The sequence below is a fragment of the Stylophora pistillata genome, chromosome 6 (assembly GCF_964205215.1).
Source record: "Stylophora pistillata chromosome 6, jaStyPist1.2, whole genome shotgun sequence".
NCBI classification, from domain to species: Eukaryota; Metazoa; Cnidaria; class Anthozoa; order Scleractinia; family Pocilloporidae; genus Stylophora; species Stylophora pistillata.
This window is the reverse complement of record NC_142524.1, coordinates 6,404,608-6,423,554: the sequence shown is the minus strand read 5'-3', so window position 1 is coordinate 6,423,554 and position 18,947 is coordinate 6,404,608. Positions and strand designations below refer to the sequence as shown.

Genomic DNA, 18,947 nt, shown 5'->3' with positions numbered 1-18,947 from the left:
CTAGGTTCCATTATTTTAAAGCCTTCGGCCCGGGCCATAAACTTTGTTGTCGGCCATGCATATTTTCCAAGAAAAAGGATCCATATCAGTTTCGTTGTCTCCTGTTGCTACAGTTTCTGCTATGGCCGACTGGGAAACAGCTTTCTATGTCATCCTCAACACTGGTCCAGCGATTCTTGGCAGTTGTGCCAACCTCCTGATAATAATTTCATTCTTTGCGGTTAACACGTCAAGACAACCGACAGAGATCCCTCTTGTAAGTCTGTCGCTGGCAGATTTCCTGGTGTGTTCAGTTTACCAGCCTCTTTTGGTGCTCAGGTTCATAAATCTCAGCATAAGTCCAATTTACATGTCATCCTTTGGCTACGTTGTAATGACCGCTTCAATGACCGGTTTATTGGTTGTGAATTTCGATCGTTTTTCAGCCATTTATTTTCCTTACAAGTATATGACTTGGATGACTGAGAAAAGGACTATTTGGCTCGTGACGGTTTCGTGGGTGATATCTCTCTCCAGTGGCTTGCTAATTGTAAGCAAGTTTTCGGTTGCCTCACGTATCACCCATTCGTACATTAGCCTTATAATCGTTTTGGTTCCTCTCATGTATGGTGTCATCTATAAAGAGGCAAGAAAGCAGGCGCGACGCATCGTCAGTGATTCCCTGCCTTCTTCGCAGAGTAACCTTCCAAATCGACGTAATACGATCGACAAGGCCACCATGATGGTTGGGCTGGTGTTGGTGACAACCTTGGCGTGTTGGATGCCAGTGACTCTGATTCCACTGCTCCAATCAACCTTTAACACTGAGGAAGAATTTGAGAAGGCTTTTTGGTGGTGTCTCACGGTGGCTTGTGCCAACTCCTGCGTCAATCCATTTATCTACGTTTACATGCTCACGAAATTTCGCCGCAGTGTCGGGAAATTAATTCACTTGACCCACGAACGTACCCTTGGCAGGTTACGACCGATTTGCATCGACGAAAGGAGAAGTAACCCACGGTTACATGCTCTGGAACTTGTTCGAGCCCGTACTGCTTGGCAGGTGGTGCAAGAGCTTTGAAACTTAAGCACTTTTTATTTATCAGCTCTGTCCTAATCGTGACTCTTGCCAGGAGGATGAAAACGAAGTTATTCTTCTCAAAGGACAAAGTCCGTTCGGCCAAACCAGCTGAGTCAAGATTCAGAATTATCCTGATAAGTAGAAAGCGATCGAGGAAGAAAAAGGATACCACTTGGCCTATGCCCAGTATTTTCGTATCCCTGAAACTTATTCACAGTTAATTAAAGCCGTTACCGTTCACGGAACCTATGAGGACTAAATTTTTAGTAAGTTCCGAACGTTTTATTGGAAATATCACTAAAAATCGTGAGTTTCCAGCTTAATCTCGATTAGCGCTGAAACGTCGTTTTTCGCGGAAAAAAATTGTAAAGTTGTAAAATTAGTTGATGGTCCTCTATCTATTCAAGTATCGTATGAAATTTTTTTTCTTATAAAAAAACGTGTTTTTAAATTCCTCACCACGCAATACAATACAATACAATACAATACAATACAATACAATACAATACAATACAATACAATGTTCTTTATTTCGAGAGGGTAGATGCATGATTAACCCAGTAAAGAGTTTTCTAACACATGGCCCTCTAATAAACCCACTCAACCCACCCCAGGAGAGGACATCCATCACACAGTAATCTCGTTTGTGGGAAATTAACGTCTCCTACGTAGGGAAATTAACGTCTCCTACGCAGGGAACTGCGAAATGATTTTTGCGAAATTCCGGAATTTTTAGCCATATTTCTGGCAAATAGTGAAAAAGGCACAGACCAAGGGTGCTTTTCATTTATCAGTTCGGGACGATTAGGAAAAAAGTGTTGGGGCTGGTGCATGCGTAATTCGAAATCCCTCTTTAGAATACAACTTGCCTCTCGCACTCTCTTCTGTGTTTTTAATGTCAGGAAGGATGGAAATAATCACGCACCATCTTCTGCATTACTGGATACTAAAAACGTATCCGACTCACGCGACCAGTCTCTCAGAGATGGACTACTCATTGAATTTTTAAATGACATGTCTTCTCCAACAGGACCACGCGTAGAGCAGTAAGTAGTAAAAGGCCTACGCATTCGGTATCGAGACAACGTGTTGCAGCTCGAAATATGAATAAAAACTCTCGACACACAACCGGAGAAAGGAAACGAGAACATTAAATTTTGAAAGGGACAGTGAAACTGGATTGGTTGGTCGACCAAAGTTAAGGAGTGATGAGCGATATCAGCTCTAAAAAAAGAGTCAGTTCACACCCGTTTGGGGTTTTTCCTTATGCTAATTATAAAAAAAAATTCAAAGAGAAATATGACTCGCAAGGCTTACTGAGGTTTTAAAGCGCGCCAAGCTTCGGTCTAAGAGTTTTTAGCATGTATTGTACATGGTGTCAGTAATTTACTCTGGTGAACAAAATAAGCTGCTGTTGCTGAATAGCACTGTTAACTCAGTCGAAGATGTTTTCAAAATTTGTTATCAATGACAGGTGACATTCTTGATGGACGCAAGCGTTGTGCGGTTAATATTTTGTGTTGCTTGCTTCAACAGTTGTAGCGATATTAATAAGCAATACATAAAGGCGGCCTAAATCAAAAGATCTTGTTGATAACGACTCTGTTATCTCGTATTAATGCGACACTGCAAATTTTAAGTTCACTAAGAGAAGAAGCTGGGCAATGAACTTGTTTTCGTTATTTTCGAATAAAACATGGTCAGTAAACATTGAGCGAACAAACGATTCAGAAATGAGCATGTTTCAATTAAATGGCAGGTGTTAGTTTTCCACAACAAATTAAATACAACTATGAATGAAAATTTAATGATTTTTAGTCAATTTAATGGAGTTTATCTTAATTCATTTTATGGCGATGCATGGAGATTATCTTAATGTTTATTTTTTTGGGGAGATTCTGTGCACGAGATTTGTGAAGGATTGGCAAATGTTAATGGTCCATTGAAAGAGTACCGAAATCAACTGCATTAGGAATGATATTGTTGTCCAAAAAGAGAAAAAATGGAGGAGGGAGGAAAATCTATTATTTAATTTTGAAATTTTATGATTCCTCTTTTGATCGATAAAGCAAAGCTTTCGTCACCGTACTCGTAATAGGAACTCTTCCTTATCTCCATTTTTTTCAGCAGACAGCTCTCCTCGATGCTTTACATCAAATGCTTGTAAGGGGACATTTGAGCTTTACGTTTCGACATTTGCTTTCAAGTTGTTGCACTAAGGTAAAACTTTCTTTAGCGCAATGAATTTAACTCACGTCAATTTAGCTAAAAAAAAAGAAGAAAAAATCGATCGAACAAGGTCAAGGCTATTTCACACCGTACTAAGGCTACTTAGAACTCGATATGTAGGTGGAAGGAATACTTTTCCTGCGCCGCCATATCTAAACTATGTAGAGGATAACAACCAGGGCCAACAAAAGATATCTGCCCGGAGGATTTTACCTGTCATTCCTTCAATGTCAGAATACGGAATACAGCATGGTGCCTCAAGTTAATTTACAGAAGGATGTTTTTCACCTATTTCAGGCTCAACTAACCAGATTAAATGGTTCGTCGTTAAGGTTCACAACTTAAAATATTACTTTCTTTAGTCAGATTGACGGAACGATTCCTGATCACTCCCACTTTTCGGAACAACTTCTGAATGTTGCATCGATATTTTGAATAACTTGTATAGGTAGATGAAGGGGTTTATGCAAGAGTTGATGCCGTTCACAGAGAAGGACCACAATTGCAAAATGGCCCGCAAGTAATTCTCGTCGGTTTTCATTTGTACTAGAATGGACGGCAACAGAAGAGCCGGTAGCCAACAACACACCATTGTTGCTAGCACCAGCCCAACTCCTACGGTAGCTTTGTTTAAACGACCTCATCGATTCGGCAAATTTTGCGGCCCTGCTAGTACAGACTGATCCATGATTCTTCGAGCTTGCTCTCTTGCCTCTTTGTAAACGAGGCCGTAAAAGAGGAGAATATACAAGATGATTATGGCGGTTTAAAGATGGATAACTACTTTAACCTTCGCATTGCCACTCAAGTTGACAAAGCCTTTTCCGAGCCCAACGAGCCATGAAACGGAAATTATCAGTGCAGCATTTCTCTCGTTCATCCACGATATGTACTTGGAAGGTAAACATATTGCCACGAAACGTTCAAACGTCACGGCCAGTGTTCCGTTTATGGAAGAGATTAACAAAGCGTAACCAAAAACTGCCTGGGATAGCAAAAATGCTTGGGTTTGGTTCGGCTGATTGAAACGAACAGTCAGTATTGGTTGGTAAACTGCACAAGCCAGAAATTGGCCACTGACAAACTGAGAAGGAATACTCTCATTCCATCCATGACCTGTAAATCACCCTGATACTCAGAGGAGCGTTTATCAAACACCTCATCAGTGGAACAATTCCTTCGAAGTCTGGTAGCAACTCCATAGGGAATGGCCCTGGTGACATGAGCAGAATGTGCACTATTCCGTAGCAAGTACATATGGTTATCCGTGGGTTTAGAGTAGCTATAAGTCTGGATGAAGCCGTTCACCAAATTAAGAGTAAGGTCTAATATCTTGAGTGAATTAGGAGATGAAACTAAAGCAAATTTAATGGTAGGATACAGGGAATTGCTAAAGTTGGTGAATTCATTAAGTTTGGCATGCCCTTGGGTCCAGAGATCAAAAATGTCGTCCCTGTACCTCGCGGTGTTTTGCAATCATCCAGAAAGTGCTTCAATTAGGCTTGTCTGCTGTGTTAGGCAAGTTGGTTACATGGTCAGCGGTTGCTCTCTTCAAACAATTTGTTACGCTATTTCTGCTAACCCGGCACATCCGTCTACGCAGAATTCTGTTAACGCCGTTTTCCTGCTCTCCACAAAAACTCATCCACTGCTTCACAATGAATGAGTTAAAAACGAAGTAGGATCCTCTCTATGAGATGTAAGGATGCAAAAAGGATAAGATGATCCAATTCATATCCTAGTTTTCTCTAATATCTAAGGCTCGACACAACTTACTAGCCAAATGGCTAGTGACAACTTAGATGTTACAACAATTTCAGTTTGTTTAGTAGCCAAACTGGCTAGTGAAAATCAAAAACCACTAGCCAAGACTGAGTTTGTACTAGTCTGTGGCTAGCTGGCTACCATTCTTATCAAGTCCTGATATGATACAATGAAATATATGAAGTTCATATATTTTGAACTGTGGTATTAGATACATATATTGCACGATCGTGCAACATATGTAAGTCCTGATATCATGACCGGCCAAGGGATGAAATTTGACGTCATAATTCAAATCATGATTAAATTTTGACCAAAAGCTTATCGGTTCAGTATCTGCTTTAAAATCAATACTTGCAGGGGTCGTTTAGTTATTCGTTTCAATGATTCGCTTTTCTCTTGAAGAACTGACTTTTCTTAAGATATCAGGCCTCAATGGTTTACCGTTCGAAACGAAAACTGTTGGATTTTCACATGCCAAATAATGAATTGTGTACATTTACCAAACAGCGACGCAAGGGCTGCAAGAGAAGTAAACAAAGTTTTCCTGTCAATGTCAGTCATGAAACTGAATGGGTTCCTCTTAAAATAAATGTTATATATCCACAAATTAAAAAAAAAAAAAAAAAAAAAAAAAACAGATGTGGTCAGCGTTGCAGAATGAGTTCAGAAATCGATCAAATGTTTGTAGTGACGAAAAATTAGACTTGCATGAGAGTAAAATCATTGTCCAGGTGAAGGCAATCTTGAAAAAGAGTGATCCTATTGTAAACAAGGTGACTCGATGTATGGGAAACTTAAGTGGTAAAATACATCCCGACTTTTAAAACTCTTGTGTTGATGGCAGGTTATATTAAGGTAACTGAAACTGTCTTTTTCCTGGACAGTGACTCTTACAACAAGATGAATGTAAACCAGTGTATCTCTTTTTAGCATAACTTAAATACAAGCAGCAACAGCCATTAACAACGAAATCAATTTGAATGTACAATGTATATTATGTCAGCATGATTGCATGGATTTAGCAGCTGCATTAATTGACTCATTTTTTTTCATATTTCTATGTACCGTAAACTCTTAGAGGTTGTCCAATTGTATTTGGATGAGGACTATGTTGCCAAAAAGCATGTAAAATGTAACAATTTTTTTTGAGGGGGTGGGTGGGGGTGTTTTAAACTCGCATCAGAATAGTCTGACTGACTCTGTATTCATTTGCTCTAGTTGCCACAATTTAAATTGTAGAATTGCTATTTGGATCACATTAAAGATTCAGACTCAAGCTCTAAACTGTTTTTTTTTTCTACTACACATGGGGAACTTTGATATCAGCAGTGCTAAATATTCACAGGATATGTGAATTTCAAAAGGTATGAAGCCGGGAAAGCAACCAGCCTGAAAGTGTCCCGGCTTCAATTTTGATTTATTCTTTAAATTTTACCATATGCATGCACTTTCTCCTTTTTAGGAGAACTTACGTCGTCGCTGTCACTTTTTGTTCAACTGCCTACCAAGCTTGAAAGTCACAAACCCCTAAAGCTGGCCCTCTCTCTACTAAAACATACCATTTAATGACTCTGTAGATTTTTATTCCCCGTGACTCTAAAGCTAAATAATGGGTGGTCGCTGAACTGTTGTAAATGAACTCTTTGAGAGCCTGTTTAGAGTATCAACAATGTAAAAAGCAGTGGAATGAACCAACTGCAGCTTCACTGGGCCGAATCTCTGTTTTATCGTACCATGAAATATTTGGCCACGGGGACCAGTAATATGCTCGCAAAATATCGTTTTTTTGGTTCAAAATGTATGGGTCAATTCTAAAATCCTTGATAATTCATTTTGCTTCATCGTTTTCGTTGAAGAAACCAATTTTAGGCTCCAGCTTTGTTGAGCTTCCAACAGATACTTCTGAATGGGAAGTACTATTAATCGACTGAGAAAATAAATAGTTCATAGACGCCAAGTTCAAGTTTGAAATTACCTGTAATTAGCCTTTTCTTTCAGATCTGTTTACTGATAAATATATTTACATGGAGAATAGTGGTGCTTTCCTTCTCTCTTCTTTCGTAGCTTAATTCAATTGGGATCAGACACGAGCTTCACCTTGCAGTAGTATTTGGAAGATTTTTTTCTCGAAACAGCTTGCGAAAATGGAAGCAACAGAACATAGTCTTGGTGCCGGACAATGTTGATTTTTCGCTCATGATGCGAGTTTTAATTTTTGGCGTAAATTGAATCCTTTGAGCAAAAATAGTAAAAATAATTTCTCTAAGCCGTTTGTTTACCAGAGGCTTGACAATAGGTAAAAGTAGTTATTCCAACCTAATGAAGGAGTGCTAGACTAAAATCTTTTGTTGCAAGACAACGTTTTAATTTTTGGCCTGAGACAGAGTTTTAATATTTGGCGTAAATTGAACCCTTTAAGGAAAAATAGTACAAGTAATTTCTCTAAGTCGTTTGTTTGCCAGATGCATGACACCAGGTAAAAGTAGTTATTCCAACCTAATAAAAGGGTTTTAGACTTCAATCTTTTGGTGCTAGACAGCAATCTTTTGTTGCTTTTAGTGTGTAACGGGAAAGTACCTACACATTTGTTTGTTGGATCAAAGAGAGAGATTTGTTACGCCAAGAAGTCATATTTCTACGATAAAAACTTTACATCATGTCATAGATTTAAGGTAAGAATATTAGATTCAATATCAAAAGCTGAGATTCCTGTGCTGTAGTTTTTTTTGTGCATGAAACCGGTTATTGTGTTGGGTAGTGACTCTCACGGCAGCTGTCTTTCAAACGTGGTTTAGTCTAAGGCGCTTTCACCTACAAATTCCGTATTTCACTTTTCTTTAACTTCTTAGTGAGCAAATTATATTCAAGCTTTTTTCGCACAAAAGATGCATCTCCATCGAGCGTTTTTCGATTGAAAATTGAGACTGTCAGCGTTTTAGTCACTCAGAAAAAGAGGCAAGGATCATGAGTCAACATGTGGTGAAATTATTGTTTCTCCCCGAGCTTGAAAGATGAATAGATGAAAAGAAAAAAAAAACCTTGTAGTATCCAACAAGTACATCTGAATACCTTCATAAGTTCTTATAAGGCATGTGTAATGTAGAACGAAAAGGCCAACATTATGACATAAGCTTAATGTGATTTTCTCTCGAGGCCCGTCATTTATAGATTTAAGTATTTAGGTGTGCCTTTGCATGGGGCAAAGAGCGTTGTCAATCGCAGATCTTAAGCCAATCAAATGAGGTTAGTATAGACACGATAAAAAAGGAAATTTCGTTTGTCATTTTTTTCTTTTTAAAATTCAGCTGAGCAAAAGATTCCATAGTGTTCTGAGGGTATACAGTTTTATGCAAACATTTCAACTAAGAGCTCGTTTCCTTTAACGCATTTGCAGAGACTAGTGAAAATCTAAAAATCTCGTGTTTAGCATTGCCTTTCGTTGGAAAAAATGATAATAGACAGATAAGGTAAAAGAAAAAATAAAATAAACGGGAAAATGCAAAGGATACTTGTTTTCTGGTGCTGAATATTAACTAGCCTTCACGAATTATTAATTAGATAGCAAAAAAAAAAAAAGAAAACAGCACTAAGAACACTAGAAAAAAAAAACCACTAACAAAAGAGGAAAAAAATTCACAAAGTAATCGGAGGGTCTCGATTAGGTGATAGCTCTGAATTTCTCTTTTACGTTACCTCCCTGTCCTTTTTTTCAGAAATTATAGTCGAAATGGAGTTTACGGAAGTTCTCTCTTTCATGGCTCTTCTTGTGGGAATTTTTGTGCTAGTATTGAATGGAAACTCTGGTGCCTTAGCTACACAAGGTAAGCAGTGAAGCCATTGTTACAACTTTCAGGGATAACAGCAAACAGAACTTAAGGCAGCAAGGTATTTCTGGCCCAAATGACAGAGATTAATTGCTCAAACATGATCAGTTATTTCTCTAGCAGGTAACGAAGAACCCGCTCAAATTTACTCTGCTGAAACATTTAGCTTTGAAGCCCATAACGCCCATAAGCATCGATCAATTTCATCATAGCTAATTATTTATTTCCTTTTTTGCGTTATAGATTTTTCATGAACAGTTAAACATTATGTACTGACTTTGGATATGATTTTAGCACTTTTTAGGATGTGGAATTTTGGTAAAAAACGCACTGAAAAGTCCGGGATACCCAAGCAACTACCCAAATGATATGGATTGTGAATACTCGGTTCCTATTTCACACGGAGGGCCAATGGGAATATATTTCGACGACTTTGATCTGGAATTCGAATCCTCATGCAGGTTAGATAGGCCTCTATAAGGAATTATTAAAAACTGGATCATTGGATAATGCAATTCAAGACTTTTTATTGGCTCAGCCATTGTGGTATATGAGCCAATATACCATAATCTACAAATGTGGTAAGCGCTCGCGTCAGCTTAAAATTAAAAGGGAGCTAAAATTTAGTAAAAATTTGATGTTGAATTTAATGTTTTTAATAAAACAATTATTCCACTCGCGCTTGTTGGATATGAGACGACTATAGTCAACTCGGGGCTACGCGCCTCGTTGGCTATCTATCATCTCGTATCCAACGAGCGCTCGTGGAATAGTTGTTAATTATTTTTTGCTCTTGCTGTTTTCTAAGTTGCACGCTCGAGGGCTCTATTCGTCTGTCTAATAATTAATGTGAAGTAGATAACTGTGAATTTTTATTGAACAGATGCTCGGCAACAGGAATGCATTTGTTTTATATCAGTAAAGAAGCAATTGAGCTCATTATATAATCCGTGCATGGTTGTGAGTCGCACAACAGTGTTTGGTTGAAACAAAATAAAACAATAATATGAGCCTTCCTTGTTGAGTTTTGAACTACTAGTGAATTTATCCTGATACAATTCATGAATTAAAGTTGATTCGAACTGAGTGCACCCTTATCAACTACCTCGTTACAGAAATCTCAAGCACTTTATTTATTTATATAGAGATTTGTTCTTTCACACAGGGATTTATCTTCCAACAAGATTACCTCTCTATCTGATAAAGTGTTCGCAAACGTAACACATCTACTGTGGCTGTGAGTGGCACCAGATTTATCTGTTTGAAACAAACGTACAGTAATAAATGGACCTGTTGAGCAATAAAATTGATAAAATGACATAATTTCTTGTTTCGGATGAAGGAGGTTTTCAATTACATGCACTTAAACATTATCACTGTACACATTTCACATGTGTAAGAGACCATGAGCTGTTCATCTCCCGTTCGTGTTGACATTTTCGGTTACTCGCTGTATAAACATTGTTACGGTTTTTGCATCATTTTCATAATGGAATCTCGACCTTGAACAATATTTCTTAGATTTACGACGTTGATTCGCGCTTTCGTTTTGAAGCGTTACTGTAGCTTTGAAGGTTTCTGATGCATGGTTGCCGTTTATTTTTGTACTGGTTGCCAGAGGAAGCAAGTCAAACTAAAAAACAAATACAGATTTTTTTAAATATTGAATAACATTTGAGAGTTTTTAACGAAATGTAACTTACAATTCGTTGGGCATTCCATGCATCTTTTAGATCTTTTCGTGATCTCTGGCTGACCGTTATTTGAATATTAGATTCTTCGCGACTTTAAATAAAAAGAAGGGTTGGTCCCCAGACTCCCTGGGACAACGCTCTGGCGCTAAAACTATAAAACACTAAGTGCAAATCAGACGTAGTAACAAGATAACTGAAAATCTTTCTTAAAGAACGTGCCTTCATAAAGTGTTTCCAATTAGTTTATTTATTTATGTATTAAATGATCATTTATCCATTTATTAACAAATTTATTCATTTTCTGTTAATCAGGGATTTATCTTCAAACAAGATTGCTGTTCTACCTAAGAAAGTGTTTTCCAACTTAAGAATTATTTATGGCTTGTAAGTAGCCCAGACATACTCGATAAAAATTTGAGTACAGAAACAGATAGAATTTTCTCATGTATTGATATTTAAACTGAAAAACCATGTAGTTTCCCATCTTTAAAGCAGGATTTCTTACCCTCAGCAGTAAGGATATTATCGTTAAGCATATTCTAAATTTGGAGAGAACTGATTGTTGTCGAAAAACTATGATAAAGTTACTTATATATTACTTTTTACTCATTTAAGTATTTATCTTCAAACTTGATTACTTCCATACCTAACAACACGTTTGCCAACCTAACAAATCTTCACTGGCTGTGAGTGACACTATTCAAACCCAATGAGAACAATAAGATGAAAAGGAATATTTCCGGTTTAGCAGGCATTATTTACCTACTGCATGTAGGGAAGATATTAACATTTTAAATATGCTGCATGCAAAGCGAACTGAATCTTAGAAGAAACCATGAGCAGTTGAGGTTCTCTTGATGTTCTGCAAGGTGTTCATTGGCTGCATCAACATGGTCAATAGTTTGTTCGGATGTTACGCTTGATCAGTATTACTTAAGAACATTTTTGTAGCAAGAAAAGTAAAAGTCTTACTAAGAGGACATTCTTCCATTACGTGTTCCCACGTGGAGAATTATTGCAGGTAATAGGGAACTTAAGCAGTCACGACGGCAACGCCACGGAAAACGTCGATTAACAAATTAGTTTCTACTTTTAGTTAGAATTTCGAAAATGGCTGCATGTGTTTACCGTCTCATAGGGCGCCTGACCTCAAACTCAACATAACGCATAAAAGTAGCGTCAAGTTCCAAATGTAAATTAGAATAATTTGCCGCCGCGGTTTCGGTTCGCAGACGACGCAAATTTTGGTGATTTCACGTTGTTGTTTTGCATAGGACGGCTAAGAAATGTACAAAGTTTTAAAACGCACGTGCTGGACTATCGTTCTGCCAGTTAGATCTATTGTTTTTCCACGATCTCGTTTCCGTCGCCGTCGGGACTGTTTAAGTTCCCTAATCACAGCAGTGAGTGACCCTAGATTAACCCAATTTTTACTGCGTACATTGAAGATATCTTTCGATCTGTTAAGTTATCTCTTTGTTAATCTATTTATCTATTTTTAAACAGTGATTTATCCTCAAACATGATTATCTCTCTACCTGAAAAACTGTTTGCCAACTTGAATAGTCTTATTACCCTGTATGTAAGTTATACTAGACACACTGATTTAAACCAAAGCCCCATAATAAGTGGAGGAGCTGTACATTGATATTGATGAAACTTGTTAATTTCCTGTAGTGAGAAATGAAATCTTTTTACTGCTGGCAGTGAAAATATTTATATCATTTTGTACATTTTGCACGTGAAGATAAGTGAATGTTGTCAAGAAACGATGAGAAGGTGGTGTTCTTTTGTTATTTTCCACGGTGGTAACCGGCAACATCGATAGTACTAATATTTGCGAAAGAAGAAGTAAATGGAACGAAGTTTCTTTATTTTTTATTTTTAGTTATATTAGTTTTTTGACTGATTTGTTACTCGTAATTACATGGACCAAATCTAATTTAGTGCGATTTGATCTCGAAATTGAACAAGACTTAATTTTTAAAGAGTAATTGTGAATGAAATAAACTTGAGTGTAACAGTAATAGTTCATTTCAGTTAAATTCAGTCTTGATGTGCGATAAATTGAGAATTTCAAAATGTGTAGAAAATAATAATGCCCAGTTGCCTAAAAGCACATCAGGATTTCCTAAACTTTTTTGTAGGCCATAGTGACCCTCTTAATTTTAAGCTTGCTAAAACATCCTTTTTTGTGCAATAACAAGTTCAAATGGGACACAGTTGAAATTCTACACTCGTTTATTGTTACTTTTTTTTTCTGTGTGTCATGTCATCTATATTGTATATTTCTTAATTAGCTCATCTAGTTTTGCATCAATCTGTTTAATTTATTCATAAATTGATTTGTTTAATTCTTGTTTTATTGATCTTAGTCAGTTGTCTATCTTCTCAGGGATTTATCTTCAAACGCGATTGCCTCTCTCCGTGATACAGTGTTTGCCAACCTAAAACGTCTTGATATTCTGTAAGTGATACTAGACGTACCCGTCAAAAAACCAAAACACGTTAAGAAACGGAAGAGCTGTGTACAGATATTAATGCAATCGATATCTTCACTGCACGCTTTGAAGACATTATCGCCATGAACATCTCGCTTGTAAAGAGAACTAAAAGTTGACCAAGAAGGTGACCGATTTGATGGCGTGGTTTATGCTTCATTTTTCACTTCACTTTTTCTTACTGATAATGAGCAGTGCGCCCGTAGTAGAGGCTTTATGTCATTTAAAGCGTTTATTATGTAACTGCATTTTTTCTATCTATTTATGTACTTATATGATAATTCAGTAAATCATCTTATTGCGAATTAGTCTTTGCATGTAATTTGTATGTACTTTTTTTTCCTTTTCGTCCCTTTTTCTATTAATTCAGGTATTTATCCTCAAACAATATTTCCTCTCTCCGCAGTGACGTGTTTGCAAACTTAGCTAGACTTACTTCGCTGTAAGTGACCCGATTAAGACCAACGTTCAATAATTACTGGAGTTTCCCATGCCTAGGTATTGATAAAGTATCTTGATTTATGCTTCTGAAGCGTGATATCTTCACTGCATGCAGTGGATAAAACTATTATTTGCATAATTGCTCAGGTGATAATAGAGATGCACACGCTCTGATTGGTCGAGGATTTCGTCATAGCTCGCTTTAATCGACCCGCGCGAAGAGATTATAGCAGGGAGCGGTAAATTCAAAATGGTTGTGACTTAAATGGATACTCCAAAATCAAGTTTCCGAGTAAGGACTGGAACTGAATAATTTTTTTTTTCCGTAAATAATGAAGTAATAGGCAATAATGGTTCCATTCCTTACTCGGAAACCTGATTTTGGAGTATCCATTTAAGTCACATCCAATTCAAAATGGCTACCTCGCGTTTTGTCAATGTTTCCGAAGAAGTGATTCACCCGAAAGAAGAAAATTCAAATGAGAAGAGCACAAGAGATCCTACTATGTTTTGAATTAAATAAACCTATTTAAATTTCCCTTTTATCTTCATACGAGCAATCAACACAATTCCAACAAAATAGGCGCAATGCTTTCTTTATTTACAGAATTTACAACAGAATTCAAAAGCACCTGAGCAATTATTTGCCGAAGGCGTAGTGAACATTGTTAAATAATCCCCCCTGACTTCGTCTCAGGCATTATTCAACAATACTCACTTCGCTTTCAGCGAATAATTGTTGATAATTACCATCATTATTATTATTATTGTTATCATTATCCTCAATGTTTGGAATATGAAGATAACTAAATGTTGTGCATGGTGGTGACCTACTACACTAACGTGGCCACGTTTTTGTGCTTCATGTTTATGAATATATTTTTTCTCTATCAATATTACTAGTGTTGTGCGCAGTTAAGTGCTCACAAACAAATCTGAAGCGAATTTTCACAACGGGGTTTCAGCCTTCTCTCACGGTTAGGAAGTCCTTTTTGATATCAGTTGAGATTGACAGCAAGTCAATTTGAGTAATAACAAATACTAACTGTAAATGAATACCGCGAATTGGTCAGACTGGTATCAAACAGCCCCACTGACCATGAATTTCACCTAGAATCAGTGCTCATATTTAAGAACTCGTGCGATTCAAAACTTTTGGCAGCGCCATGTCGACAAAATTTAATGACTTCTTTCTTGAAGAATTCGAAGGTAAGTAAGAGCAAGCTTTTCGTATACAGCGAAAGTTTCAAACTAGAACTGATTGTTGCAGTCTGTACTTGCGAAAACAAATGATGCAAGTTTCTTTCATCATATCAAAGCTAAACTTCACTCTAATAAACTGAAAACAATACAGTTGCAATATTGTTAAATATAGCTCGATACAGTCAATAGTGTATGGTCATCAGCTATTTCTTTTTTCATTGTATCAGTACGTAATAACTTACTTATTTACTCATTTATCTATTATCTATTTCTAAGGGACTTATCTTCAAATATGATTTCCTCTCTCCCTGATGAAGTATTTACCGGGCTAAGAATCCTTCGTCAACTGTAAGTGACAAAAATTTTTGAAATCATAGAACAAAAATAAGTGTAAACTTCCATGCCTATCATGATTAATGAAATATATATACACGTTATTGATCAAGCGTAGGGTCAAGATGGTTGAATATTGGCGGGTTTTTTCGGTTTTTTTGTTTTTGCGTTTTCATGGACTGGGACGAACTCAAGGTCCATGAAAATGCAAGAAGATGGAATCCTTGATTTAAGACATACTTGCATATTTCTATATTTCCACTTCGTTAAGTGACGATAATATAGCTTTAGAAAAGGAAATCCTCACATCTATCCGCATTTCATTTTATTATATTACTGGCAGTGCCCGTGTTCTGATTGGCCTCCTGAGCGGGTGAAGATGGGCGCATCTTGCCCGCTCGGAATTGCCCGCTTTGATCCCGCGCAAGAAAAACACTGCGTGACGCGGACTTACAAATTTCGTAATTTTTGGACAGTGTCGATCGGGAAAGAGTTGCAAAAAGGGGCAGGAGACAGTCATAATAAAGAGTACGTAAAGAACTCTTCCGGATTGATCTGCATCAATATTAGAGTAGATGGCAGACAGTTCGTTGAAATTTTGAGGTATTCACTTATTTATTTTGGTTTGATATATTTAGGGATTTATCTTCAAACATGATCACCTTTCTCTCTGACAAAGTGTTTGCCAACGTGAAATATCTTTGGTACCTGTAAGTGACGAAGGAGACTGGAACCAACCATGGAAACCAAATGCAAAGCACAAGAATGAATTGATAAAATATGTTAATTTTCCTTCTTCCTTAAAATGAGTTCTCAAAGGAGCTACGTCATTACTCACGCATGCGTAGAAAGAAGAGAGAAAGTACTGAGGTCTCATGATATACACTTAATAGATAATATCTAGTAACCGAGGTCTCATAATATATATTTACGCAGTAAAAGTTTTTTTTTCTGTCAACATTTTGGCACAGGTTTGGAAATCACTTGAAGTTCATTCGCAGATCAACAAACGGTGTCATAAAAATTGTGTTTCTTGGTCTCTTTTATTCTAATATACCCAACATCCCAAATCTGCGACAAAAGGATCTTCGCCTCTGCCGAAGGGAAGACAGTTATGGTCTTGAAACCAAAAAGTTGTCAAAAAACAGATTAAGAAACGAAACAGCAGATTCACTTCGTATGAACAAATTATCTTTTTGTGGTGTAGTTACCGAACCATTAAAATTCGTTTTTTCCAGTTTAACGAAACTATTTTGTTTTAGATTACTAAATGATAATCGTTTACAGCGTGTTCCATATCGAGCCTTCAATCACATGAACCATTTAAAACTGCTTTAAGTAAACAAGAAGGCAAACCGATAGAATAACAAATTAGTCTTTTTTGCTATTTGTTTTTTAAAACTCAACTCCATGTTTTTCAATGGTGCTTCTCGATAAAAAACGGGAAAATTTTATTTGATCAAAACGTAGCAGACTACGAGATATATAATTTACATGTTCTTTTTAAATTTATTTTATCCTTTACAGTATAAAGTAAGAAATAATTCATTTTAAAAGCTTGCACTTCGAGAGAGTGGAAAACCGAAATGCCACACCTGTTTTTATCCATTCCCCATTGACCAATAAGAAACAACAGTTTTTGTCAGTGAGTAGAAATAGATAATTTTATCTGATAAAATATCAAAAGATTTTGACTCCTTTAAGAATATTACTTTCATTCCAGAACACTGTCCGATAATCCTGTCGAAGATATTGAGCCGAAGGCATTTGGTCTATCTAATCATGAAGTAAAAATGTAAGTGATCACTTGATTATCTATTATGCCGCCCATAATATTAGAAAGTGGCGAATGTGTCTGCCGAAAAGTATATATATACTCATTCAATCATTTATTTTTTGCAACAGATTTCTCCTACGAACCTCATTGAAAACGATTGCCTCTGACATATTTTCAAGCAACCATCCTCACGATTTTCGAATGTAAGGCAGCGTGATGAGTAATAGGCCGGTCAGCGAGTGCGGTACAACCAATCATTCAATTTTTTCTTTGTCGTTGCAGAACTCTGACAAACAGAATCACCAGGGTGATAGATTATAATTACCCGTCTGGCACTGGAAAGCACTCCTTATATCTGTCAGTATGATAAGGTGTAGGACACTACATGGGTCAGTTTGCAGAAAACAGCCGAGAGAGAAGTGCACTCCGTATATTTCGTGAAAATGCGTTTAATGGCGGAATTCATCTTCTATTGGCATTTGAATATCACTCTATAATGTTATTTTACTACAAAATGAATCACATTGACACGAGCAACTCACATAATATTAATTGGATGACGTGAAAAGCAAATCAGCTCTGCATCCCTCCGGAGATCCCTCTAACATCAACCTGACCATCCCTGCCACATCTTGGAGTAAATTGAATTGAATAGACAGTTCACTCATCGCAGGTCCTAAATGAATACCATTGAGAGCTGTATTGGGAGGCCTAAGTTTGCCCATGGCTGTATGGCTCACAATACAACCGACTATTAAAGTGCTATACAATTTAGCATATGCTTGCGAGGATCTTTTGTTCCGTTCTTGCTCTAGAGCTGTCGAATTTGAACATGAGCATGCTGGGGTTTTCAAACACTATTTACAATTTGTCCTTAGGAATCCTCTCGAAAGACATCACGAAGCTATCACAGTTCCTTCAACAGTTTCCCCATCTGTTATATCTTTTCTGCATAAAGTGGGATTCAGAAAAACTGCGTCTGAAAGTAACTATTTCATATTTCTACCCTGTCCCTTGGGAACATTTTCACACCACACCTTGTTTACCTCGGAGCTAGATTCGGAGATCTGCACAGATTGTCCACCAGGTATGCTATGCTTGATTGCGTAGAGCATTAATCGAGAATGCCTAAATCCAACTAGGGTTGTGTCTGCTTCATTTCAGTTAAGACCCCGACAAAGGACAATACAGTTGGTTGCATGTATGCCTTTATACTACACAAGCTTATATTCTTAAACAAACATGGTGTTTGGGTGCAGTTTTCTGAATGTTAGTCAAGCTATGATGTTTGTCTGCGATTTCATGTCTCTGGCGATGTTGATTTCTTCAAAGATAACCAATAGCCTCCCAATACAGCAGTGAGAAAGACGTGGCTGAGAATTTAGCCAGCTCGTCAACAGTCGTGATCAAAGTTTAAAGCATGAAGCAACATGTTTGACTTACGTTACAAAGTAATCCCTTGTCAAAAAATTAAGATGTCGTCTTTTTAAAATCAAAGCATTTCAAATGGTTGAGTCTCTTATGCGTTGGTTCAGCTATGACATGTCTGTTCGAGCTGACACGAAATTTTTTGTAGACGATATCTGCTTTTTTGTAGTAAATTGAATATGTACATATTGACTGAGTAGCAGGGCCGAACGGAAAATTTTTGGGTCGAGATAATGACGTACGAACCAAGCGCAGCGACGAAACAAGAACGATCGCGAAGGGAATCTGAAAAACAAAAAAAAGCAAAAGCAGCAACAACAACAAAGAAAACTTGTCAGCGAGGGGTTTTAGCCAGTGATTTTCTTTTTTCAGGAGGATTTTACTCCGATAATCTTGCCTTCGTGGCGAAAGGCTGTAAGAAATGTCCGAATGGGTGTTACATTGCATATGAGAAGAAACCCGGAAAATCAGTGCTAGATTGCAAGACTTGTCCTTTGGGTAAGCAGACACCCACGATTATGTACCTTTAAAGGTAGTTTTTATCCAAGGCATATACCGAACTAAGAGATTAATAATCTCTTGAGCCAACGTACAAGGTTACAAAAAGGTGTTCCGGTAGCTAGCTCTTTAGTCGAAAGATAGACAGTTTTGAAACTGGAATTAGAGAATATAATGTGTAACAGTGCATGG

General features: G+C 37.2%; 2 protein-coding genes, 1 long non-coding RNA gene and 1 pseudogene across 3 annotated transcripts; 3 read left to right on the top strand and 1 right to left on the bottom strand.

The window, feature by feature from the left end:
* Positions 1-55: 55 nt before the first annotated feature.
* Positions 56-1,060, top strand: LOC111342174 (adenosine receptor A2a-like). The gene has a single exon (XM_022949225.2). The coding sequence runs from the start codon at positions 56-58 to the stop codon at positions 1,058-1,060; it is 1,005 nt and encodes a 334-aa protein (XP_022804960.2).
* A 2,556-nt stretch (positions 1,061-3,616) lies between these two features.
* LOC148727958 (adrenocorticotropic hormone receptor-like) lies at positions 3,617-4,546 on the bottom strand (annotated as a pseudogene).
* Positions 4,547-8,087: 3,541 nt separating this feature from the next.
* LOC111342173 (uncharacterized) lies at positions 8,088-9,334 on the top strand. The gene is made up of 2 exons (XR_016002602.1): positions 8,088-8,877; positions 9,175-9,334. It is a non-coding gene; the product is annotated as an uncharacterized LOC111342173 (long non-coding RNA).
* Positions 9,335-12,952: 3,618 nt separating this feature from the next.
* On the top strand, positions 12,953-17,819 carry LOC111342172 (uncharacterized; the record flags this gene model as incomplete). Its single annotated transcript, XM_088724895.1, has 6 exons — positions 12,953-13,041; positions 13,446-13,517; positions 14,996-15,067; positions 15,691-16,847; positions 16,958-17,032; positions 17,112-17,819. Coding segments are annotated over 4 exons (309 nt in total), but the record flags the coding sequence as incomplete, so codon positions are not given.
* Between the last annotated feature and the right edge of the window lie 1,128 nt (positions 17,820-18,947).

What these genes read in the sequence shown, in the direction of transcription:
- LOC111342174 (XM_022949225.2), top strand. Translation starts at nt 56, where the DNA reads ATGCATATTTTCCAAGAAAAAGGATCCATATCAGTTTCGTTGTCTCCT.